At 43.4% G+C, this 21358-nt stretch overlaps 1 protein-coding gene across 11 annotated transcripts in view; it reads right to left on the bottom strand.

Annotated features, from left to right (window-relative positions):
* Nucleotides 1–21358, bottom strand: part of naaladl2 (N-acetylated alpha-linked acidic dipeptidase like 2) — a 460659-nt gene that overhangs the window by 221303 nt on the left and 217998 nt on the right. For all 11 annotated transcript variants that reach the window (XM_084921762.1, XM_084921764.1, XM_084921763.1 and 8 more), the window contains 2 exons: nucleotides 12773–13040; nucleotides 31–150 (listed from right to left, as the gene is read on the bottom strand). In XM_084921762.1, coding sequence (XP_084777888.1) covers nucleotides 31–150; nucleotides 12773–13040 — 388 coding nt within the window. The remainder of the gene's footprint in view (nucleotides 1–30; nucleotides 151–12772; nucleotides 13041–21358) is intronic.

Below are 21358 nucleotides of genomic sequence, written 5' to 3'. Positions count from 1 at the left end.
AGCATTACTTTGTGGAGCTTTCTATCTTACCTTGTATAGTAAAGGTATTTTGCCAAGTTTGACAACAGCAATCTGGTTGGTGAGGTTCAGGGTCTCTTTGGCTCTTCTTAGGTCATCGACACTGCCATACTGGATGTCCACCACCTCACCCTGGTAAGGAAAAACAAGCAGAACATCAGGGATCTACGATACTAAATTAATATTAAAAACTCTGATCGTTTATTAATATGTTTGAGGGTAACACCACCCAGATTTTACGTGGCATTTATGTATTTATATGCTAAGTCAACTGGAAGCTCACTGAATAATTAATAATCCCTGCATGGCCTTACTCTGGATATCAGATCTTTATATTTACTGTCTAAAAGTGAGATGCTGACATTGGCTGCTCATTAGGACAATATTAAATGACTTTCAGTTTTAAGCTTGTTGAGACCCCCCCCCCCCCCCCCCAAAAAAAAAAAAAAACAACAAAAAACAACAACAACAAACAAACAAACAAAACAGATAGACGTCAATTAATAACCAACGTGCATGCCCAGAATTTACTATATAGAATATTACTACCAAAGAATCTGTTGACTTTGCAGCATCCCGAAATCACTTTGACGAAGTGTCTTTGTATCTGTATGTGAGTGTGTGCATGCATGCATGTGTGTGTCTGTGCGCATGTGTACTTTTGTCTCCATGCATGTCTGGGTAACTGAGCAACTGTTATCACCTCCCAAATTAAAGTGACCTAGAAGCTGTTGAGGAAAGTCAAAGCATTACTTTTTTGGGGTCTCTCTCTCACTCTCTCTCTTAGTCTCTCTCTTTTACCCTACTCCACCCATCACTACTTCCTCACCTGGGCCTGATTCATTTTTCATGTGGCCTGGGGGCGAGTGTAACACGATGCTGCAGTAGGGTGAATGTGAGTGAGGGGTAGAGAGTGCCCGACTGTGTGAATGCGAGAAAGTGAGAGAGAACACATCTTTTTGCATCAGGGGACCCCAGTACATGAGAGCGCGAGAGATTTATCACTCCTGCCTGAATTTGCATTATAAAAGTCTTCCATTTAAACCGAAAGCCATGGAACAGTACAAGACATAGCAAATTGTAATACAGAAAAATTCTATACGGATTGAGATGGCACTGCTTAAACTAGACCAATCTCCTTTTCCTCTCTACCTTTATTCTTTCATTTCATCTTGACAAGGTAATAAAATTAACAATGTAAGTGTCCTCTGTCTGGCTGAAGCAGTGAGCATCTTTCACCTGTTAAGGTAATAATTTTTTAACCTCTTTTTTAAACATCTTTCCTTTCAACCTAGCCTGTCAGTCAAACCAGGTTTTGGTTGATCAATATATATCCAGTATCTTATCCTAATTCTGTTCTGTATGTATTTTTAAGTGCAGGCTTGTCATGCATGCAAATTTCTTTTTTGAATGAGAAGAAAATAAATGTCAATATTTACCTAACTATCATTCAATCAGGAATTAATTTATGTCTTTGCTAAAACGAGCATTCTCACAATCTTATACTTTAGGATCTTAGGTGTGAGTGGACCCAGTGTATGTAAAATTAATATTAAATTAAATGCAATGATGGGCTAAGTTTAGTACGTGGATTGTCTAGTTATGGTACAATGTTCTCCAGGGAAACTCTACATCCTGGTGTCCATGCAAATGTTACTGTCCAACATGCTGCAACAATCGTTTCAGACCTCCAGCCTAAGAAATGACTCGAGGAACAGCACACGAACCCAAAGGCTTTGATTGACAGAGTCCAATTGTGAGCATCCTTTGACTGAGTCCCAAATGATGCCCTGCGAATGTCCTTGTGCTGAACAACATAGAGAATACCCCACAAAGACTTTCAGCCCCGTCCGGATGTTCAGAGCTGTTTTCAGAGGAGAGGCACTTCTACAACATTAGGTAAAAATGTGGCTGTGGCTGATTATAGGGATTTAATATATAAGAATACTCTAATCTGCATGAAAATTAGCACAAAGCAATGAAGAATATGGACTACATAAAAAAACAAAATAATTGCACTAATTATATATGTCAGTCTCTGTTTCTAAATGCATACAGCATATGAAGAAAGAAGAAATGATGACGTGAATTAGACCAGTCATACAAGGAAAAGAAAGACGATTAAGGTTTGTTTCTTTCTTTTGTAGTCTGCTGATTAAAGCCTGCACATACCTTGCAATTAAGTCTCATCACATCAAGTGGAAGCCGTACCTTCATACAGGCATTATGTCAGACAGCATGAGGGGACAGGTTGAAAGAAGGCCTGCCTGAGACAGACAATTGTGTGTCTGGCATTAATGCAATTTAGGAAAATTTACTATTATACATTTATTTGTAGAAGTGGCCTGACTGGATCTTAAAAAATTCTTGGGTCTGGATATTTCTTCATATGTTAGAGTACATGAATATATGTTGCAGGAAGGCAACTAAACTTTGTATAAGAAGTTGTCCTGATTTCTATGAGGATTTATGTTCCTAGAAAAAAATTTGTATAGGAAAGATATGTAAGCTAAAGTATAGTTAAATAGTTACAAATGCAGAATTTCAACTGCAAAAGGATTCATTTATTTTCTTTTTTTTTTAGATTTAACACACACACACACACACACACACACACACACACATACACATACATATATACATATAAATATATATACATACATATTGTAGTGGGTCAGGGCTGTTCGGGGTTCTGTTTGTACAGTTATGTTTTGTTTATGTTGCCATAGTGACAGGTGACGCCCTCTCGCTGCGACGGTGTGTCCTTCCGGGGTCAGAGGGCGCCCTGTGTTGTTGTTGTGGTTGCCGCGCTGAGCAGTTAGCTAGCGGCAGTGTTCTTCTGGAAATGTGAATAAACAGCTGTGCTCCCTGGCTAGCTCACGGGAAGCAAGACCAAACGATACCTCCGTCTCCTCCTTGTCTGACACATTGGTGTCAGAAGTGGGATAGCTCATCCTCGCCGTAATGGAGAGAGACATTCAGAGGCTGGAGCAAGCCGTCGAGGAGAACATTCCCCGCTTGGGAAACTGGCGATGGAAGAGAGAGGATATGAGCGGCCATGTAAGTCCCCCGACGGGTCCCGATGGTGCGAGCGCACCGCGGCGGCAGCCCGTCGCGACAGATGCTAGGGCAATGCTTCATGGGCTACCTCTGTCGACCCACACGCCGAGCCCCCAACCGCGAGCAGTTATGCCTACCACGCCAGTTAAGGTACCGAAATACAACGGGCTAACCCCGTTAGAGCCCTACCTCTCACAAGTGCGGCTAGCCGCCAGACATAGTGGCTGGAGTGAAGAGGAGACTGCTACACACCTAGCACTAGCATTAGAGGGAGATGCACTGCAGATACTCCTTGACCTAGCCCCGGCAGAGCAGCATGAGCTCCAGGCCCTCACCGCGGCACTCGAGAGGCGATTCGGGCAGCGGCACTCCACTGATCAGAGCAGAGAGCAGCTAACCAACCGGAGCCGTCGACCAGGGGAGAGCCTGGGCACCTTTGCAGCAGATGTGTTGCTGTATGCTCGTCGTGGCTACCCGGAGTTTCCAGCAGCGGCCCGTGAGGAGCTTAGCCTGCATGCTTTTCTGCGAGGACTTTTCCCAGAGCGACTACGCCAACACGTCCGCCTGGCCATGCCTCAGACCCTCCGTGAGGCGCTCCTTGAGGCTGAAAGGGCCGAGCCGGTGCTCACCTCGCGACCTAACCAGCAGGTGCCCCCCCCAAACTACCCCCAAATCAGAGCCGCAGACTGCGACGGGGAAGGGGAGGTCGCCGAGATGTCCCAGCTGCAACCCTCGGTGCCCCGGAGGCGTCCTCGTCGGCCAACCGACCGCTGCTACCGGTGCGATGAGCCTGGCCACGTGGCGCGTGACTGCCCAGCACCAGCCCCGAAGACCGGAACTACGCAGCCTCAGGGAAACGAGGAGGGAGCGGTGTAGCGAGGGGACCACCGCTCCAGCTTCCTGCCCCCCTCCAAGGACGATGCACAGTGGTGGGCCGAGTTGGGCACCTCAAGGGACTCCACCTGAGCTGCTGTGTTGAGGACCAGCCATGCCAGGCCCTGGTGGACACGGGGTCTACCATTTCCCTGATACGACCTGGCGTGCTCCCTGAAACATCTGGGCCACTGGTGAAGGGTTGGTTGCCCACAGACACCCAGCTGATGACAGTGACGGGGGAGAAAACTGTTATGCGGGGGAGGAAACCGTTGCGGATCCGAGTGAAGGATCTAGAGCTGGTGCATGACTTCTGGCTCGCCGACATTCAAGACCAGTGCATCATTGGCCTGGATCTGCTGAGCCGCTGGGGGGCCTGCGTCGACACCGCAAAGCTGGCTATCACTCTTGGCGCAGAGACTTTTGCTCTCCAGCGCGGCCAAAAGCAGGGAGCGGGGACCAGACGAGACAGGCGTCGGGCAGCTGCCGCTCAGCAGATTTCGGATGCCGGTGGCTCCGGGTCATCTCCACTCGCCTCAGCCTCAGCCTCTCAGCCTGACAAACCTCCTTCGACCGAGACCATCGAGGCTGTTGATGACCTTTGGCAGCGCAGCAGCGTAGGCCTCAACGTCGACCAGCGCCAGCGGTTGAGGTGCCTCCTGGACAAGAATGTGGACATCTTTGCCGCCAGTGACAAAGACTGCAGGCAGACGAGTCTGGTCCAGCACACCATCGACACCGGCTCTGCTCAGCCCATCCGTCTGCGCCCACACCGGCTGCCCCTCTCGAAACGGCAGGTAGCGGAAGAGAAGATCCGTGAGATGGCTGCGGCTGGGGTGATCGAGCCGTCCAATAGCCCATGGGCGGCACCCGTGGTTCTGGTGGGGAAGAAGGATGGCAGCCCGAGGTTCTGCGTGGACTTTCGCCGTCTCAATGCAGTCACCAAGAAGGACTCGTACCCGCTGCCGCAGATCGACGAGGCCCTAGATTACGTTACCGGCTCCAGTTGGTTCAGCTCCCTCGACCTACGCAGCGGTTACTGGCAGGTGGAGCTAGCCCCCGACGCAAGGCCTAAGACTGCATTCACCATTGGACAGGGGCTGTGGCAGTTCAGGGTCATGCCATTTGGGCTCTGCAATGCGCCATCGACGTTTGAGAGGCTGATGGAGAGGGTGCTCATGGATATCCCTCGTAGCCGCTGCGTTGTGTACCTGGATGACCTGTTGGTGCACGGTGGCGACTTCGACAGTGCACTGTCTCACCTGAGCGAGGTCTTGAGTGCCATCCGACGAGCTGGGCTGCGGCTCAACCCCGCGAAATGCCGCCTGTTGGCGAGAAAGACCACGTTCTTGGGCCATGTGATCAGCGCTCGAGGTGTCGCCACTGACCCCGCAAAAGTGGCTGCGGTCCGGGACTGGCCGACTCCCTCGAATGTCCAAGAACTGCGGAGCTTCCTGGGCCTAGCCTCCTACTACCGTCGGTTCATCAAAGGGTTCGCGACAATGGCCAGCCCCCTCCACCGCCTGACTGACAAGGGACAGCTGTTTGGCTGGGGGGATGACTGTGCTGCGGCTTTTGAACAGCTGAAGGAGGCCCTCACCAGAGCCCCAGTCCTGGCCTACCCCGACGCCCGGCAACCTTTCATTGTGGACACTGATGCTAGCAATGTAGGGGTCGGGGCAGTCCTTTCCCAGCAGGATGAGGCTGGAGAACGGGTGGTGGCGTACTTCAGTCGTGCCTTGGGGCGAGCCGAGAGGAACTACTGCGTGACCCGGCGGGAGTTGCTGGCCGTAGTGCTAGCGGTGCGGCACTTCCAGCCATATCTGCACGGCTGCCGGTTCCTCCTGCGCACTGACCATGCATCTCTGACTTGGCTCCTGAACTTCAAACACCCAGAAGGGCAGGTGGCCCGCTGGCTGGAGGTCCTTCAGGGCTATGACTTCGAGATTCAGCATCGGCCAGGTTGACAGCATGGCAACGCTGATGCCCTCTCCAGACGGCCCTGCGTAGCCGTCGAGTGCCGCTACTGCCTGCGACAGGAAGAGCGGGCCCAGGAGGTGCTGGGGGTGGCTACTGCTCAGGCCACAGCCGGCGGAGGGGGGTGGCTCCCATTGACAACGCAGCAGCTGAAGCGGGAGCAGGAGGCCGACGCGATGTTGGTTCAGTTGGGGGCCTGGCTGGAGGCGGCGCAACGCCCCGCCTGGACGGGGGTGTCGGGACAGGAGCCTGAGGTGAAGGCCTACTACTCCCAGCACAACAATCTGGAGACCCACGACGGCCTCTTGTACCGGAGATGGCGGGCCCCCAGTCAGGGCAGAGATCTCCTGCAGCTGTTGGTGCCTCGGTCGCTGCAGTCGCAGGTGCTTGAGCTGGTCCATGGCTCGGTGGGGGCAGAACACTATGGGAACGCCAAAACTCTCCACCGCCTCAGGGGACGGTTCTACTGGCCTGGCTGTCGACGGGATGTGGAACTCCATGTGCACTGCTGTGACACCTGCACGGCACAGAAGGGCCCAACTCAACGCTCCACTGCCCCCCTTCAGCAGTACCTGGTGGGGGCCCCAATGGAAAGAGTGGGAGTGGACGTCCTAGGGCCTTTCCCCGTCACAGAGTCAGGGAACCGGTATGTGTTGGTGGCTATGGACTATTTCACGAAGTGGCCAGAGGCCTACGTGGTGCCGGACCAGAGCGCAACGACGACGGCCGAGAAGCTGGTGGAGGAGATGTTCACCCGTTTTGGGGTCCCGGCTGAGCTCCACAGTGACCAGGGGCGTAACTTTGAATCGAAGGTCTTCGGGGAGATCTGCCGGCGACTGGGGGTGGAGAAGACGAGAACCACACCGCTCCACCCACAAAGCGATGGCTTGGTTGAGCGCTTCAACCGCACGCTGGCCACCCAGCTCGCCATTCTCACCAGCCGCCACCAGCGAGATTGGGACCGACATCTGCCCCTGGTCCTTTGGTTGTATCGGACTGCGGTGCAGGAGTCCAGCCAGTGCACACCTGCCGCTCTGATGTTTGGACGGGAGCTCCGGACGCCTGTGGATCTGGTGTTCGGGTCCCCCCCCGAGCCGGAGATTGATGGTGGGCCAGAGATGGACTACTACAGGAGGCTCAGGGAGCGGCTGCAGGTGGTTCATGTCTACACCCGCCAGGCCCAGGCCAGCGCCGGAGTACGACAGAAAAGAGCCTACGACACCAAGTGCCGAGGGGGGGTTTTCATGCCTGGCGACAAGGTTTGGGTGTACTGCCCGGTTCGCAAGAGAGGAGTGTCCCCCAAACTCTGCAGTCACTGGCAAGGGCCGGCAGAGGTCGTGGAGCGGCTAACAGATGTGGTGTACCGTATCCGCAGGCCGGGCCCGGGGCGCATGGTGGTGTTGCACCGGGACAGGCTCTCACCGTACCGACCGCTCGCTCCAGCAGACGCCGGAGCAGGGGATGATGGTGGCACCCCATGTTCTGATCCAAGTGACTTTTCCCCCGCCGGTCGTGACCGGCCGGTGCACCAAAAGAAGGCACCTGGACATTTGCAGGACTTTGTGTGGGGTAATGGGGTCGTCGGGGATGACTGACCCCTTAGGTGGGGGCTATGTAGTGGGTCAGGGCTGTTCGGGGTTCTGTTTGTACAGTTATGTTTTGTTTATGTTGCCATAGTGACAGGTGACGCCCTCTCGCTGCGACGGTGTGTCCTTCCGGGGTCAGAGGGCGCCCTGTGTTGTTGTTGTGGTTGCCGCGCTGAGCAGTTAGCTAGCGGCAGTGTTCTTCTGCAAATGTGAATAAACGGCTGTGCTCCCTGGCTAGCTCACGGGAAGCAAGACCAAACGATACCTCCGTCTCCTCCTTGTCTGAGCTCACCACAATATAATTTTACTGTCTGTGTACTTTTAGAAGCACACATATGACATATTGTTAAGCTACTGTTAACACGTGCAACTTGTGACATTTTTATAGTACTTTATTGTTATGGGGGTTGTTTGAATGCAAAGTCTTGCTTGTACTGGTATAGGCAAAGATAATGCTACAGCAACCTCAGATTTCTGTATACCTCAGATTTCTGTAAAGTTATTTATTTCATATTCTGTATAGTTTTTCATATTTATATCCTGTTCATATCCTGTACATAGCTTGTACTCACTATAGCCTGTACATACCTATAGTTATAGAATATTCACAACATACTTCATACCGTGTACATTATAACATACCATAATAGACCCATTTCTGTAATATACTTACATATCTATATTATTGATAATATATGTTGTAATATATCTATATCACTAAAGCACTTCTGGATGGATGCAAACTGCATTTCGTTGCCCTGTACCTGTGCATGTGCAATGACAATAAAGTTGAATTCTATTCTATTCTATTCTAACTACCAACGTGAGCCTTAAGCAACAAAAAATGTCATGTTTTTCCCTCACAGATGGAAGCCATTTTCTATTAGTTTTTAAAAATGTAGGCATTTTTGCCATCAACTTAGCTGCTGTTCTTGCCAGTTTCCTCAAACATCTCTTGTAACAGCACCCTGAGAGGCCCCTCTGTGAAATTACAGTGTGTAAACCATCAACGTAGATACTTCACAAAGCTCAAGGTTTCACTGTTGGCAGGGGACAAATTATTTGACATGTGTTTCTGAAAAGAAATCTTTAAGAGGAACTAGACTCCTATCTGCATCTCCAGAACTAGCCATAGTGGGAGTCCTCTAGCAGCAGTTATGACCATCCCTATTAACCCACCATTGTCCTGTGGTCCAACGGCAGTATAGTAAATCAAGTGAGTCTGGTAGTAGCTGAAAGGTTGACTCCATTCTTCCTTCTGGTTCTGACAGCAGAAGGCCAAAAGTAGCTTCTCATAAAGGGCAATGCTTCATACATTATATCCTTACTCTTTCTAAACTCTCAAACACCTCTAAATCTCAAGCAGTCTCAGTGGAGATGTCAGCTCTTGCCCCAGGGCATCTCACCCGGGGTTGGGTGTATCATTCTCCATCCCACCTGCATTAAGGTAAAGTTAATAAAGAAATATCAGATTCTTGCGTGTAGCTGTCATAGTCCACTTTATCTGCTTCGCTATGGCATCGCTCCTCTTTATTAACAACGAGGTGTGAGCCACCATCCATTTATTCTTTTTATAAACTGCACTAGGTGTTTTTGCATTCTCTTATCTCATTGCTTTTCCCCAAACTTTAACTTTTAAAAGAAAGTTTCTTCAAACCTCTGACAGCCTCTCTGTTTAGAAAGTGGTTTAGGGAGAAACGATTTTCACGTTTTGTTGAATTTTCCACTTTGAGACACACCTAACCTTCCCCAATCAAAGAATGACTTCAAACACATGTAAATCACCGAGTTAAAACAATGATGATGAAGCACTTTTAAAATTTGTGAAATTGTAAAGACAACACTACTTGTAGCACCGTACCTCAAAAGTCTGATTGATGATTAAGGCTGCACTGGCTTCAATCTTTACAGCCATCACCTTCAATTTTCACGAGTTACTTTATAAAGGACAGACATGATCACACTCGAAATATTTCTTTTTTTTGAGACCTTGAGTAATACTGTACATTTATGTATCCATGTACAGCCCCTAACTGCATGCACATGTCCCTTGGTCAGAGTTCAGTAGGCAATGGACCATGGCAGTGCTGCCTGGGAATACAGAATAGCCATTTATAAAGCTTTCTGGGAGCAAATGCATTCCTGGATCTCCAGTTACTCCAGTCATTCATTATATAGTGTATGTTTGTATCCTTATGTGTATAACTGACAATGGAAAGGAAAATTCATACAAATGACAATGGAAAAAAAAAGGATGACAAAGTGAAAAGAGAAAAGGGAAAGCACCAAGGACGAGTATTTTTTACTCTACCTGTGTTGAATTAGTCAGAATCTTTTCCCAACAGTCTATCCTTGGAAGGCTTAAAAGTGAGCTTTTATAAAGCATTAGCGAGCTTTTTTACAGTGTGATATTGAGTCACATAATTGAGCCTGTGGGTTTACATAAAATTACTTTCAATACTGACGTTTGCTCAGCCGGTGGATTTGAAGTGAATTCAGTTTATCATATTCTATTAATAATTCATGTCAACAAAACCTATTATTTAAAAAACTTTGGTCAAATTTTAACTTCATTTAAAACACAGACACACAAAACCCCTCATAAAAGCAGGTGGCCAGTATAACACTGCAGAAAAAGTAAGGCTCCATTTATGAATAAATGCTGGCATTTTTTTTACCCTTTCTTTAACAATTGGGTGTGATTTATTTTATTTATTTATTTATTTATGTTAGTTACGTTCTTTCTCTTTTTTTTTTTTTTTAAATAATTCCTGAACAGTTTATCAGGAAAAGAAACAGTCCAGCAAGCTTTTTCTTATAGTTGATTAATTCCCTGTAAAATAAGATAAATTGGGCAATTTTAGAAACCATTATAAATCTATCGAATTTTCACATGATGTAGCTCTTAGAAACTAATCTACTGACTCCAGAGAGAACGTATATAAACAAGGCTTGTATTTATTTACTGGTAAATCAGGAAAGAGTAGAATCATATCCAGTTTACATGACAGCTACTTCAATTTTAAAGTAAAAAAAGTTTTAAAGCAGAGTTTAAAGATATTCAGACAAGCAAACTGACTAAAAATTTTTGATATTCAAGCAGCATAATGATGATCTAATTTATTTTTGGGGGGATAAGTAAACAGCACATAGAGCTTTAGGTAAAAAAAAAAATCAAGAATACATTTTACCTTTTATAATAGAAAAGCATTGCAAAAAAACTGAAGTTCTTATGTTGGTCGATACTTTGTCTAACAACTTTTTTGCATGCATGTCTTGCATGTTTTACTGTGTTCTTACAGCTGTGACCGAATGGCCCTGAGGCTCTACAGGGAGGCTGGTATCTTGCTTCACTTGATGGATAACATCCTCTGGTGAATGCGTGCTATACCAGAAGGATTTTCTGTTCTTCATGGATGTTCATGACACCTGGGACACTGCTATTGTATTTTCACTGTTCGGTCTATACGAGTCCTAAGGGTCCTGTGGCAACTGGGTCTATCTCTCGTAGAGTTTCCCACATCTGTTGCCATTCTCTGTTATTACTTATTAAGTGAACAACCTCTTTTCCACTTAAAACAGTCCAGTTAACCACGCTGTGTAAACAACGCCCTTCACTGAAATACACTTTGCCTATAGCAACATAATGAACATGGTCATATCGTCATCTTCTGTTCCAGATCAAGAATTAATAATACAAGCTGCTGTTATTGTATTTTACTTTCAAATTTAACACAATAGTTGAACTTATTAATTTTTAGAGCACACAGTGCAGCACCAGCAAAACAGGGCCACCAACAGCAGGACTTATTAGTCCAGTATACTTGCTCTGGGCCCAATCCATCCATCACAAATGCCATATTTAATTGTCTGAAAGCCATGTTTAGATCCTGCAAACCACCACTTAATTCAAGGCAGCGTGCAGGAACAGAGCTAGGAAATAATAAAGTGATGGATGACTGTGACCCTCCTTTAGGTAGACTTCGACGAGTGGACAGCTGGATGGATCGAGTAAAGCGGAGAAAGGAGAACGAAGGGAGAGGAAGGGGGAGAAAAGAAGAAGAAAACTTGGTATTCAAAGAATCACTCCAACTTTTCATCTGCCCTCAGGCCGGGCAGGGGCTCAAGGGAATAACAAGCATCTCCTTCAACCCCTTTCTCTGTTCCCAGGATACAGAGAAGTAAAACTCTCTAAAAATAGTGTGACTGTATGCTTTGTGTATGCATGTCTGTGTGTCTTCTAGCTAGAGTGGGTGGACTACATACATAATGACTTCCATTAACCTTCACACTCTTGAAAGATGGTAAAAAGATTAACTGTGCACTGTGCATGACACAACTACTATGAAAACATTTTTTTAAGATCTCGGCATTGAGTGTGTTGTGTTGTTATTGTATTGTGCAAGTGTATTATTATCTTTCTAATGTGTATGTAATAATGTGTGTTAATGAAGTTATCTGAAAGAGGTGGCTTTGGACAGCCTTTAAGAAAATGTCCCTTTTGGTTCTATAAAAATACAGAAAAACAAAAGAAAAAAAAACATCTTGAGTATGACCCATTTTAAAGACTACTCCATTTTGTTCAGTTACCTGTGCAGATACAATATATTAAATTTTTCATTCAACACCATCATTTAAAGAAGTTAAAATTGGTATAAAAAATGAATTCCAAAGCACATCCTTTATCAAACACATACAAAAATAGAATAAAGCTTAATAAAGACATTGTTGAGTAGAATCGGGGTTTTTTTGGCCATCGGCTGTCAATGAATCTGCCTTAATTTTCAATTTAATCTTGATGAGCTTTTTTGTTGTTTTTTGATTGTTTTTTGTAAAACTTAATTGGACTGCTTCATTTTTAGATTTGAACACAGTGCGCTATTCAGTCTAACAAATCAATTACTTGCATTTACCTGACCACAGCTAGTTATTCTGTCCACGTTCTATGCATTACCTCCCTAAAATCTGGGGGCTTTCTGCATTTCAAACAACCTGCTATTAGAAAAGCTGCTTAATATAACATATGTGTCCTTCTCGTTTAGACAGTTATATCAAATAAATCAAACAACAGTTCAACACTGACCTTTGGTTAAACAAATTATCAGCATTAGAACTTAAAAGTTCTTGCCATGACCTTTGTTCATGACCATGGCTGGGGTTAGGAGTGAGAAAGACTAGGACCGGGTTCCAGCAACCAGAAAGGTTACAAGCCTTCGTTTCAAGAAATGTCAACATGACACAACACAGCACAGCCATACCTGCACGCTTCCCATGGCAGAGTATGCAGCATAGGAGAACTGCTGCTTTGTCAGATCATTTGGCCCACGCTGGTCACAAGGGGTCCCGTTTGGCATGAAACACTGGTGGCTAGATCTGTCAGTGATGGTGTTGGGTGTGGAACCAGGCAGACTGAGCAGAACAGTGTGATTGGATAGGTGGACATCAGTTAAACCAAGTCCCACCCACTGCCTGTAAAGGTACCTGGCTCTTGACTCTTCACTGTCATCTGACAAGCTTGAAAAAGACCTAGAAAGAGTGGAGAAAGACTTGTTACTTTGGAGATAAACAGAAAGCAAGATCCCATTATTTCCCAGAACTGTTCATTGAAATGTATTTAGTTTTCCTAAGCAAACTTACTTGATAAGTGATTGTGTTTGCTTAATAATGAATCATAAACAAATACTGTGAAAAGCTGTGAAATTATAATGACGTATTGCAAACTGTCAAGCTGTAAAGCATCTATATTTCTCTGTAAAATTGAACAAAAACTGCTTTAAATTTTATACACCTCCTTTTTAGGTTGTCTCTTTGTGCACCTCTGGACCACTTCCAGAAAAATTGCACTTATTTTTAGACATATTGTTTTTTTATCTTCACTCATTACCAGTTTAGCTCATGATATCTGGTTGCCTGAACTATTGTCTTCATACGACAAAAGTATTCCAGTTGAAGGGTAGATAATTTGATACATTGGAAAAGATCATGTGCAAATTACAGATGCACGTCTTCAAAGTGGGACCTCCAATTAATGATCTTGAGTTGGTGCAGCACTCCTCAAAGAGATGACCTACAATGGGAGACTGGCCAAATTTAAGTCAGACTGTTCTTGAAATGTTTTCCTCAGACAGAATTACTGTGAGGTAGTGAACCAGTAGAAAAATCTATTTTGTTAAAACTGAGTGAGGATTAAGCAGGATGCCATTCCAAACATGATAAAAATCTATCAAGCTGTCAGCAATTTCAGTTCCATTTGATACAATTTTATTTATACAGCACCAAATCACAAAAACAATTGCCTCAAGATGCTACTTGGAACATCAAATTTGTAATACCATAAAAATGTAGTCTGATAAACCTGTACAACTCTCAAGGAACTGACTGAAATCGTTTGTGCACAAGAACGAAAACTATGAATCTGTGAATATTTCCTTTTTTGTGCTTTTGAACTGGGGAAAAGGTATCAGCACGCAACATGAGCCTGCAGTCCTCTACGACTTTATATTTCACAGTTGGAAAGACATTCATGACCATAACATTCACATGGAGGCTTTTTTTAAATAAAGATCGCATGACTTTCTTCAAAATTGTTCTTTATACTAAAGTATTTGTTCACATAAAAACCCAACTCCATTAGGCAGCTCAACATTTGGAGAATTTGACTAACTGAGCTTCATTATTTTTTTATCAATTAATAAAGCAGATCTTTTTGTATGTACTTCTTCTATTTGGCTGAGTTCTTTGAAGCCTTTCTTACACCCAGACTCCTCACAGGAGCTGTCAGTCTGTCATTTCCGTTTTCCTAATTGCAGGAAAGAGATGTCAATAAAACTTGATCCTTTGGCCTTATTTGAGTCTTCTCTTCAGGTTTCTTTGGTTCCTGATGTTTACTCTCTTTATTGTTCTGACTCTGAGAGGTCTGGACTCTAAAGTTCAGCAATAAAGACATTTCCAGATTGGACTGGCTGGTATTTCATCCTCATGCTGAAGAAACATTTTTCAGCACTGAACAAAAGCTGGTTACAAAAATACAAAATATCTATCTATCTACATTTCTTTTTTGGCTTGAGCAATGCTAAATAATATAAGGATAACATATGGATGGCCTTGATAAAGATGGGCCACGGTCTATATCTGTTTTGTCTATCTGTAAGTAGGAGGGCAACATTTATGTATGCCTGCAGAATGTGCTTGTGTGTTTAGTGTGTGTGATATCTATATCAGTCTCAGCAGCAGATGGCCCAAACACACAATTGTGCCATTCTCTAGTCAGCAGGCCACGTCACATAGCTCGCCAGGAGCAGCAGCAGGAGGCATTGTGTGTGTTGCTGTGTTAGTTTGTGTTTTCTTGTGTATGTGTGTGGAAGACCTGCATCTATAATCCAAGCTGTTGGAAGGGCTCCCTGTGGTTTGGGACACATGCCCAATTCTAACGATACGTCATGTCTCAAGTGACTTGAGTGTGTCTGTGTTTGCTTGTATGTGTCAATCTACACAGCTGTGTTGAAACGACTTCTTACTGCTTACCTACCAAACACAATTTTTCAGAACACAGTGATCTGTCTTTAAATTTAAAAGCCAAATTGAGATCCTTTAGTAAAAGTAGCATTTTTAGCTAGCATTATGAAACGAGTCAGAACTTCTGTTTTCAGCTAACTTGTATGAGCATGTGAAACAAAGGGTCCTAAATGTCCTACATGCATATTAATTTTGGGATACAAATAAGAGCACAAACCTAATTAGCATCATCTGGCTCTGGTGTTTCACCTGTGTCTACACACAACATAAGCTGTGAGGCCACACGAAAGCAATTAGCTAATTACATCAGCCGCAGAAGCAATATTATAACTATAGCTCATAAACCATCCATCCATGTTAATACTCCAACATAAGCTGCCACAGCTAATTTTATTGCAGCCAAACCTGGACTTTTGCTTGTGTTTTCAGGTTTGGCTGGGTAAAAATTTATATATGCTATGTGTCAACACATTCTTCTTATCTTGTACGCTTACAGTAACATCTAAAATCACACCAACTAGTCAGACAAAGGTGGTTGCCAACTAAGTTGACCCAGGGTTTCTGAATCATGCACATTCACACGAAAAGGGTAGCAGTGCCCTCTTTTAAGATAATTGTGAAGGTGTATAGAACAATAAAATTGTCTTAAAATGATTTAAAAAATTAATGATGCAATGAAGCAACACTGTCTTACAGCAGCGGTCCCCAACCCCCGGGCCTCGGACCGGTACCGGTCTGTGAGTCGTTTGGTACCGGGCCGCGAGAGTTAAGGCTTGGGTGTGAAATGTATGGTTTTCAGGGTTTTTATCGGTTTTCAGCGTTATTTTGTTATCGTTTTTATCGTTAACTCGGTTTTCCTGGGTCTTTTCACGTGTGTTATGAATAAATCTTCTTTTTTCGGTACCGGTACTAGTTTTATTTTGTTGTATTTATCCGCGACACCTTAAAGGCCAGTCCGTGAAAATATTGTCGGGCATAAACTGGTCCGTGGCGCAAAAAAGGTTGGGGACTGCTGTCTTACAGACCTTCATAACACTAAAATCCCAGGGTTGTCTTCAGGGTTAACCTGAAGACAAACAAGCGAATATATAATGTGTCATTCCCAAAGGACACTGGTCACTTGGTGCAGCGGGCCACATTACCATTTTGTGATACAATTTATTAAAACTTTAATGGAGCCATGTTTGAGACTCCAGTAAAACTGTCATTTCAGAAGGTTACTACCCCATCAATATCATGTGAAGATGTGTCCTGTTTAAGCCAGATGGCTCTTCTTCCTCTTCTTGACATTTTCTTCCAACTAATAGGATTGAGCATGGATATCGTGTACAATATCTGTATTTATTTTATGGCAAATCATTCTAAAAGGCTGTTCAGAAACTTCAAAAAACACGAAAATCTGTGTTATTTTCATGCTGTGTAACCTTTCCTACTCCTGCAGAGATACTCTGATTGTTTTGAAGTGTTAATATGGCCGCATTTGAGGGCTGGCAAATATCTTTATCTGATGAGTGGATTGAATCCTTTCCTCTGAAGCCGCTCTACCCCACAGAGATTGATGAAAAACTGTTTATTCAAACTTCAGCGAGCTGCAATTGTTTCATGAAAGGCTTTTTTTTTTAAATGTTTCATATCTCGTCTCTTCTAAAGCATCTGAGCTTTAATTAATTCTTTATTCACAATATCACTGACAAATGGGGTGAGGAAGAGAAATGTCTCTTCATCCTGATTTGAAATAACAGTTCAAAGTCTGGTCCCAAACTCCCAAGCTTAAATTTCTATGCAAGTCAAAAGCTTTTCTATTATTAAAGATGGAAAATGGCAATGCTTCTTCAAAGCCAGTTTTTAGCATCTATGCACCATCTCCTTTCAAACAGAGCCAGACAAATTAACTTTGGCAAAGAATACATTTATGGTCTTATTTTGATTTGTGTTTTTATTGCATGTTTTATGTTTGCTATAATGGTAATATGTAAGAGCTATTAGCATGAGAGCAGGCAGATAAATCACATGTTTCGCCCATGCATATTGCATATATAATTGCCTCTGTGGGAGCTCGATGTGCTTTCTTGGGCCAAGCAGACTTGGGATATGAGCTGCTGTTGCCTCTGCTGGCAGCTGCTGAGGATAATATATTCCTGTAGAGCACAATCATTTTAATAGCTCATCCATTTGTTGAGGAGACAATTGATTTTCTCTGTTTCCATACACGTTAGTCACATTTGATTTCTCGCGTCCCATTTGCATTTGTCACATTTTAAGAGCGTGGCGCCTGTGCTCAGGCTCCATGATAGGAAATCTTTATTCAGGTGCCAGGGCTAGTGTTAAGGTGGAATGCAAGTGATGATAGAGGCTGCCAATAAAGACGACTCCACTCATCACTGGCACTTTTACGCACATCAAGTAAGGATGGAGAAATTAGCAAAGCACATCAGAGAGACAGCAGAGAGTTAAATCGCTGATCCAAGGACAGTGAATTCTGTGGCTATGTTGAAAAGATGATTTGAAACATTTTCAAATATTTCTAGTCCGATAGATCTAATTCAGTGCTAAATAAACTAATATCATAATATTCTATTATTTTCTAGAGTCAGCCCTCATTTATTATGCTCCTGAGGATCGAACAATAACTCTAAAGGTCTTTCAACATTTTACTTTAGCCATTGGCTGCTTTTTCATTTTCAGTCCAGTCCTTGTATCTGACAGTTTACAGAGTAATGTCTGTCTATGAATCTGTCAAACTACCACTGATATGTGACGCTTTGTTGCTTCACAGACCTGTCTGTTGGAAATAAGCAGCAGAGATTGAGCATTTCCAGTACTTGACCAGACCACCTGAAACCCATCAGCCCAATAAGCGACAGTTCAAAACAACCAGCGTTGCCATTCAGACCTCACAAGATTATTCAGCTTACTCAGGGTGGTAAACAGGCTGCGTTTTCCTCATGTAATTCTCCTTCATTTGCTAACTGCTTAATCGTTGTCTCCAGAGTTTTCTCTGATGGTCCTGGGAGCGACCTTTTCACATGAACCTTGCTACCTTGATCATTTTCAACCACCTTTGAGTCTGTATCCCATTTTGACTTTTAACTTCCAGGCTATACTCACCATAGCTGTTCCTCTGTACCATACCAGCCACTTGGTTATGGCGTTCAATGTATACCATGTCTACAAGAATCTTGCACACTTCTGTTATGTGCTAGCTTATCATATCCTTGTGTGGTAGACTCTAGCCTCTGTTGCTCTTGTGCTTGTTCCAATTCTGCCATGATTAGTGCATCTGTGCTGTCTTTCACCCCAGCTTTGTCCAGCCATTAGATCAAACACAAATTCCTTTGGTTTGACAAGGATTTTTGTTTTTGGTCAATTATTTCTTTCGTGTAACAATGCTGCTTGGCAATTAAAGTTATACCACTGGAAAAGAGTGGAAAAGACAACATTTAATGTTTAAAATGTAATCCTTGGCTAAATTGTATAAGCATAGAGGCTGACCTTCAAAAGTGTTTTATATTTTTATTGTCATGAAAGTTGTATTATTATTACATTAAAAAAAAGTTTGGCGATGACAGACAGAAACCAACGAATACAACATGTATATGGTGGCTTTCTTACTGTCAACAGCAACACAAGATGGTCTGAATGTGTGACTGTGCCATTGAGGATGGCAATGCAACTACGAGTCTAACACGTCAGTGATGGATGAAGGCACAGTTCCGAGAGAAGCTGTCTTTGAATACAGCAGCAGTTAGAGGACCGCTTCTCACTGAATGTAAAATAGGTCCAGTGGTGCTGCGCTCAGCTACACTGCTGAATAGTAATGCACACATGCGGACAGCGCATACACTGTACAATTAACCTTTCACATCCCTGAACAAAATATTACATTTTGCTCTTTGAGTCCTGGTAATAAGGGCTGTCAAGAGATTAGAAAGAGGGAAATTGAGAAAAAGAGGAAAAACAGTTTAGTTTTAACCACTCACAGCCATCATGATCCTGGTTCATACAAATCTAATAATGTATTGGGATTTGGACCTTTCCTAATTAATTAATTTAACCCCACCCTTTGACTTTCACAAATCTAATTTATATTATGGTAATAAAATTCAGTCAATTCAGTGTTGCCACAAAACAGATGTATCTCCATCAGGATTTCATATCAATAAGTTAAAACAAACCAAAGAAATACATCAAATAAACAGTGAAAGGAAAAAACTTGGGCAGTTTTTAGTGCTCATTTATAAAAAAGATGAATGAATAAAATTTCCACTCAGCCTGTGGGTGGTCTTTATCCTTCAGGCCTGGGTCCCCTATCAGAGACTTCAAGCTCAAGGGTCTTGCACAGTGTCTTTGCTGTTTCTAGGACTACATATATATATATATATATATATATATATATATATATATATATATACACATACATACATACATACATACATATACATATATATATATATATATATATATACATGCATGCCTGCCATCAGCTGAAAAACTGATGTACAAATTGCTGTCTATACAAGTAAAACCAAAACCAAAACAAAAAAAGTTACTGACAGACATCCATGGGACCTCAATTGCAAAAGGATAAAAGGACTTTTATTTGGTGGCAGGAAATGTTTAGTTTATCTAACAAGTTGTGGATTCTAATTTGAAAGATATGGGGCTATAGAAGCCATTTGCTTGTTAAAGCAAACAAATTCTTATCAATTGCCTCATTTTTTAGGTCTAAACATTTTTTTAGATATGGCTGTTTTGCCAACCTGATTCACTGTTCTTGTTTATTAAAAGAAAAAAGAAAAAAAACAGTGAGAGGTGAATGCCAAACTTTAAAGGGGTGATCTTATCCTACCACTTTGCATTTTGATGGTAGGAAATGTCCACATTACACTTTTTTGAAGCCGAACGTAGGATAAACATAGTTGCTTATAATATGCACACTGAAACAACTTCACAGGACAGTTGCAAGAATTAGAGCTAAATCTCATTGTTACAATTGCCACCAAATTCCATGCTTAAATATTGGTGACTTTGAGTTACAGTGATAGTGGATAGGGTTGCAACATCTATTAAAATATATTTGAATATGACAACCATTTCTTTGTAACTCTAACTTTCTCTATTATTGCTTCTATCAAATTTAAAAATAGCCTAACTCACGGCACACCTGTATATATATGTTTTTCATGACAGTCATTTTGTAATGCAGTGATAGTAAAATAGTGATTCTGTTTTTCAGCATATCGCCATAGTAATTTTGGTGCATGGGATGTACAAAAGTAGAAGACGAAGTTACTAAAGTAGCTTATACCGTTGTTGAATCCAGCAACCGATAGGCCAGAGGTGGCAAATGAGCAATCAGCAGAATCTCTTCTTGTGATTGTGTGACATTGATGGGAATGATGATTTTTTTTTTCCTTACACAGTTTGCACAATTCTATGGATATTTCTATGCAGGTCAAATGAACTGATTACAGTTCAATCCAATAAAGTGCAATGTAATACAATACAAGTCGTATAAATTTTATTCAATTTTATTCATATAAAATCCGTTTACAACAGCAGTCCAGGTTCACAGTCTTGTAAGGTTAAGCCCTGACAATATTTGAGAGTGGGGACACCAATAAAACGCGCAAAAAAGACATTTAGCCACAAAATACAAAATAAGACAAAATATTTTTTTTCTAGCTGAGTGTGTGTGTGTGTGTGTGTTTATCAAGGAATGTACTTGACAATCAGAATGAAAAGCCACTATAATGTCCCCTAGGACCCAGAGGCACACAGAGAAAGACCCAGGAGATCCTTAATGTTCCGCAGACCCATAAGAATACTGAAGACCCGAGGACACACATCCCGACGATAACTGCATGCTCAGCCCAGCGGAAGGAGGAGGGATGCACCAGATGCAGTCCTTGCGGCCAAAGGCTAAGAGCCCAAGAGCACGAGATGCAACAGGCAGCCTGCCCCACCAAGGGGTTTGGGCACCAAGGCCCCAGGAGCCGAAGAGACGAAGAACCCCCATCCTCCACAACCATGTCCCACAGGGACCAAGGCTCAGCAAGCCCGACACTCAGGCTAAGCCATACATATACAGACGCCCACATATACACACATACACACACACATACACACACACACACACAAAATCCATTCACTCACACATTTCCATACAACAATGACACAAACAGTCTAATAGGGCCGAACATTAGCCCACGTGACTCTGCATTTTTGCATTTTGAACGTTTTTCTGATTTCTTCCAGATTTTTGTCAACACTTACAAACAGATTGAGCAGGCTCATGTTGCTGGACAGCATAGAGACACTTACGGACA

This window comes from Perissodus microlepis, chromosome 23 (assembly GCF_051167445.1).
Source record: "Perissodus microlepis isolate ML-2025 ecotype Zambia chromosome 23, ASM5116744v1, whole genome shotgun sequence".
NCBI lineage: Eukaryota > Metazoa > Chordata > Actinopteri > Cichliformes > Cichlidae > Perissodus > Perissodus microlepis.
Note: the sequence above shows the minus strand (reverse complement) of the source record. Positions and strands in the feature narration are given on the sequence as shown.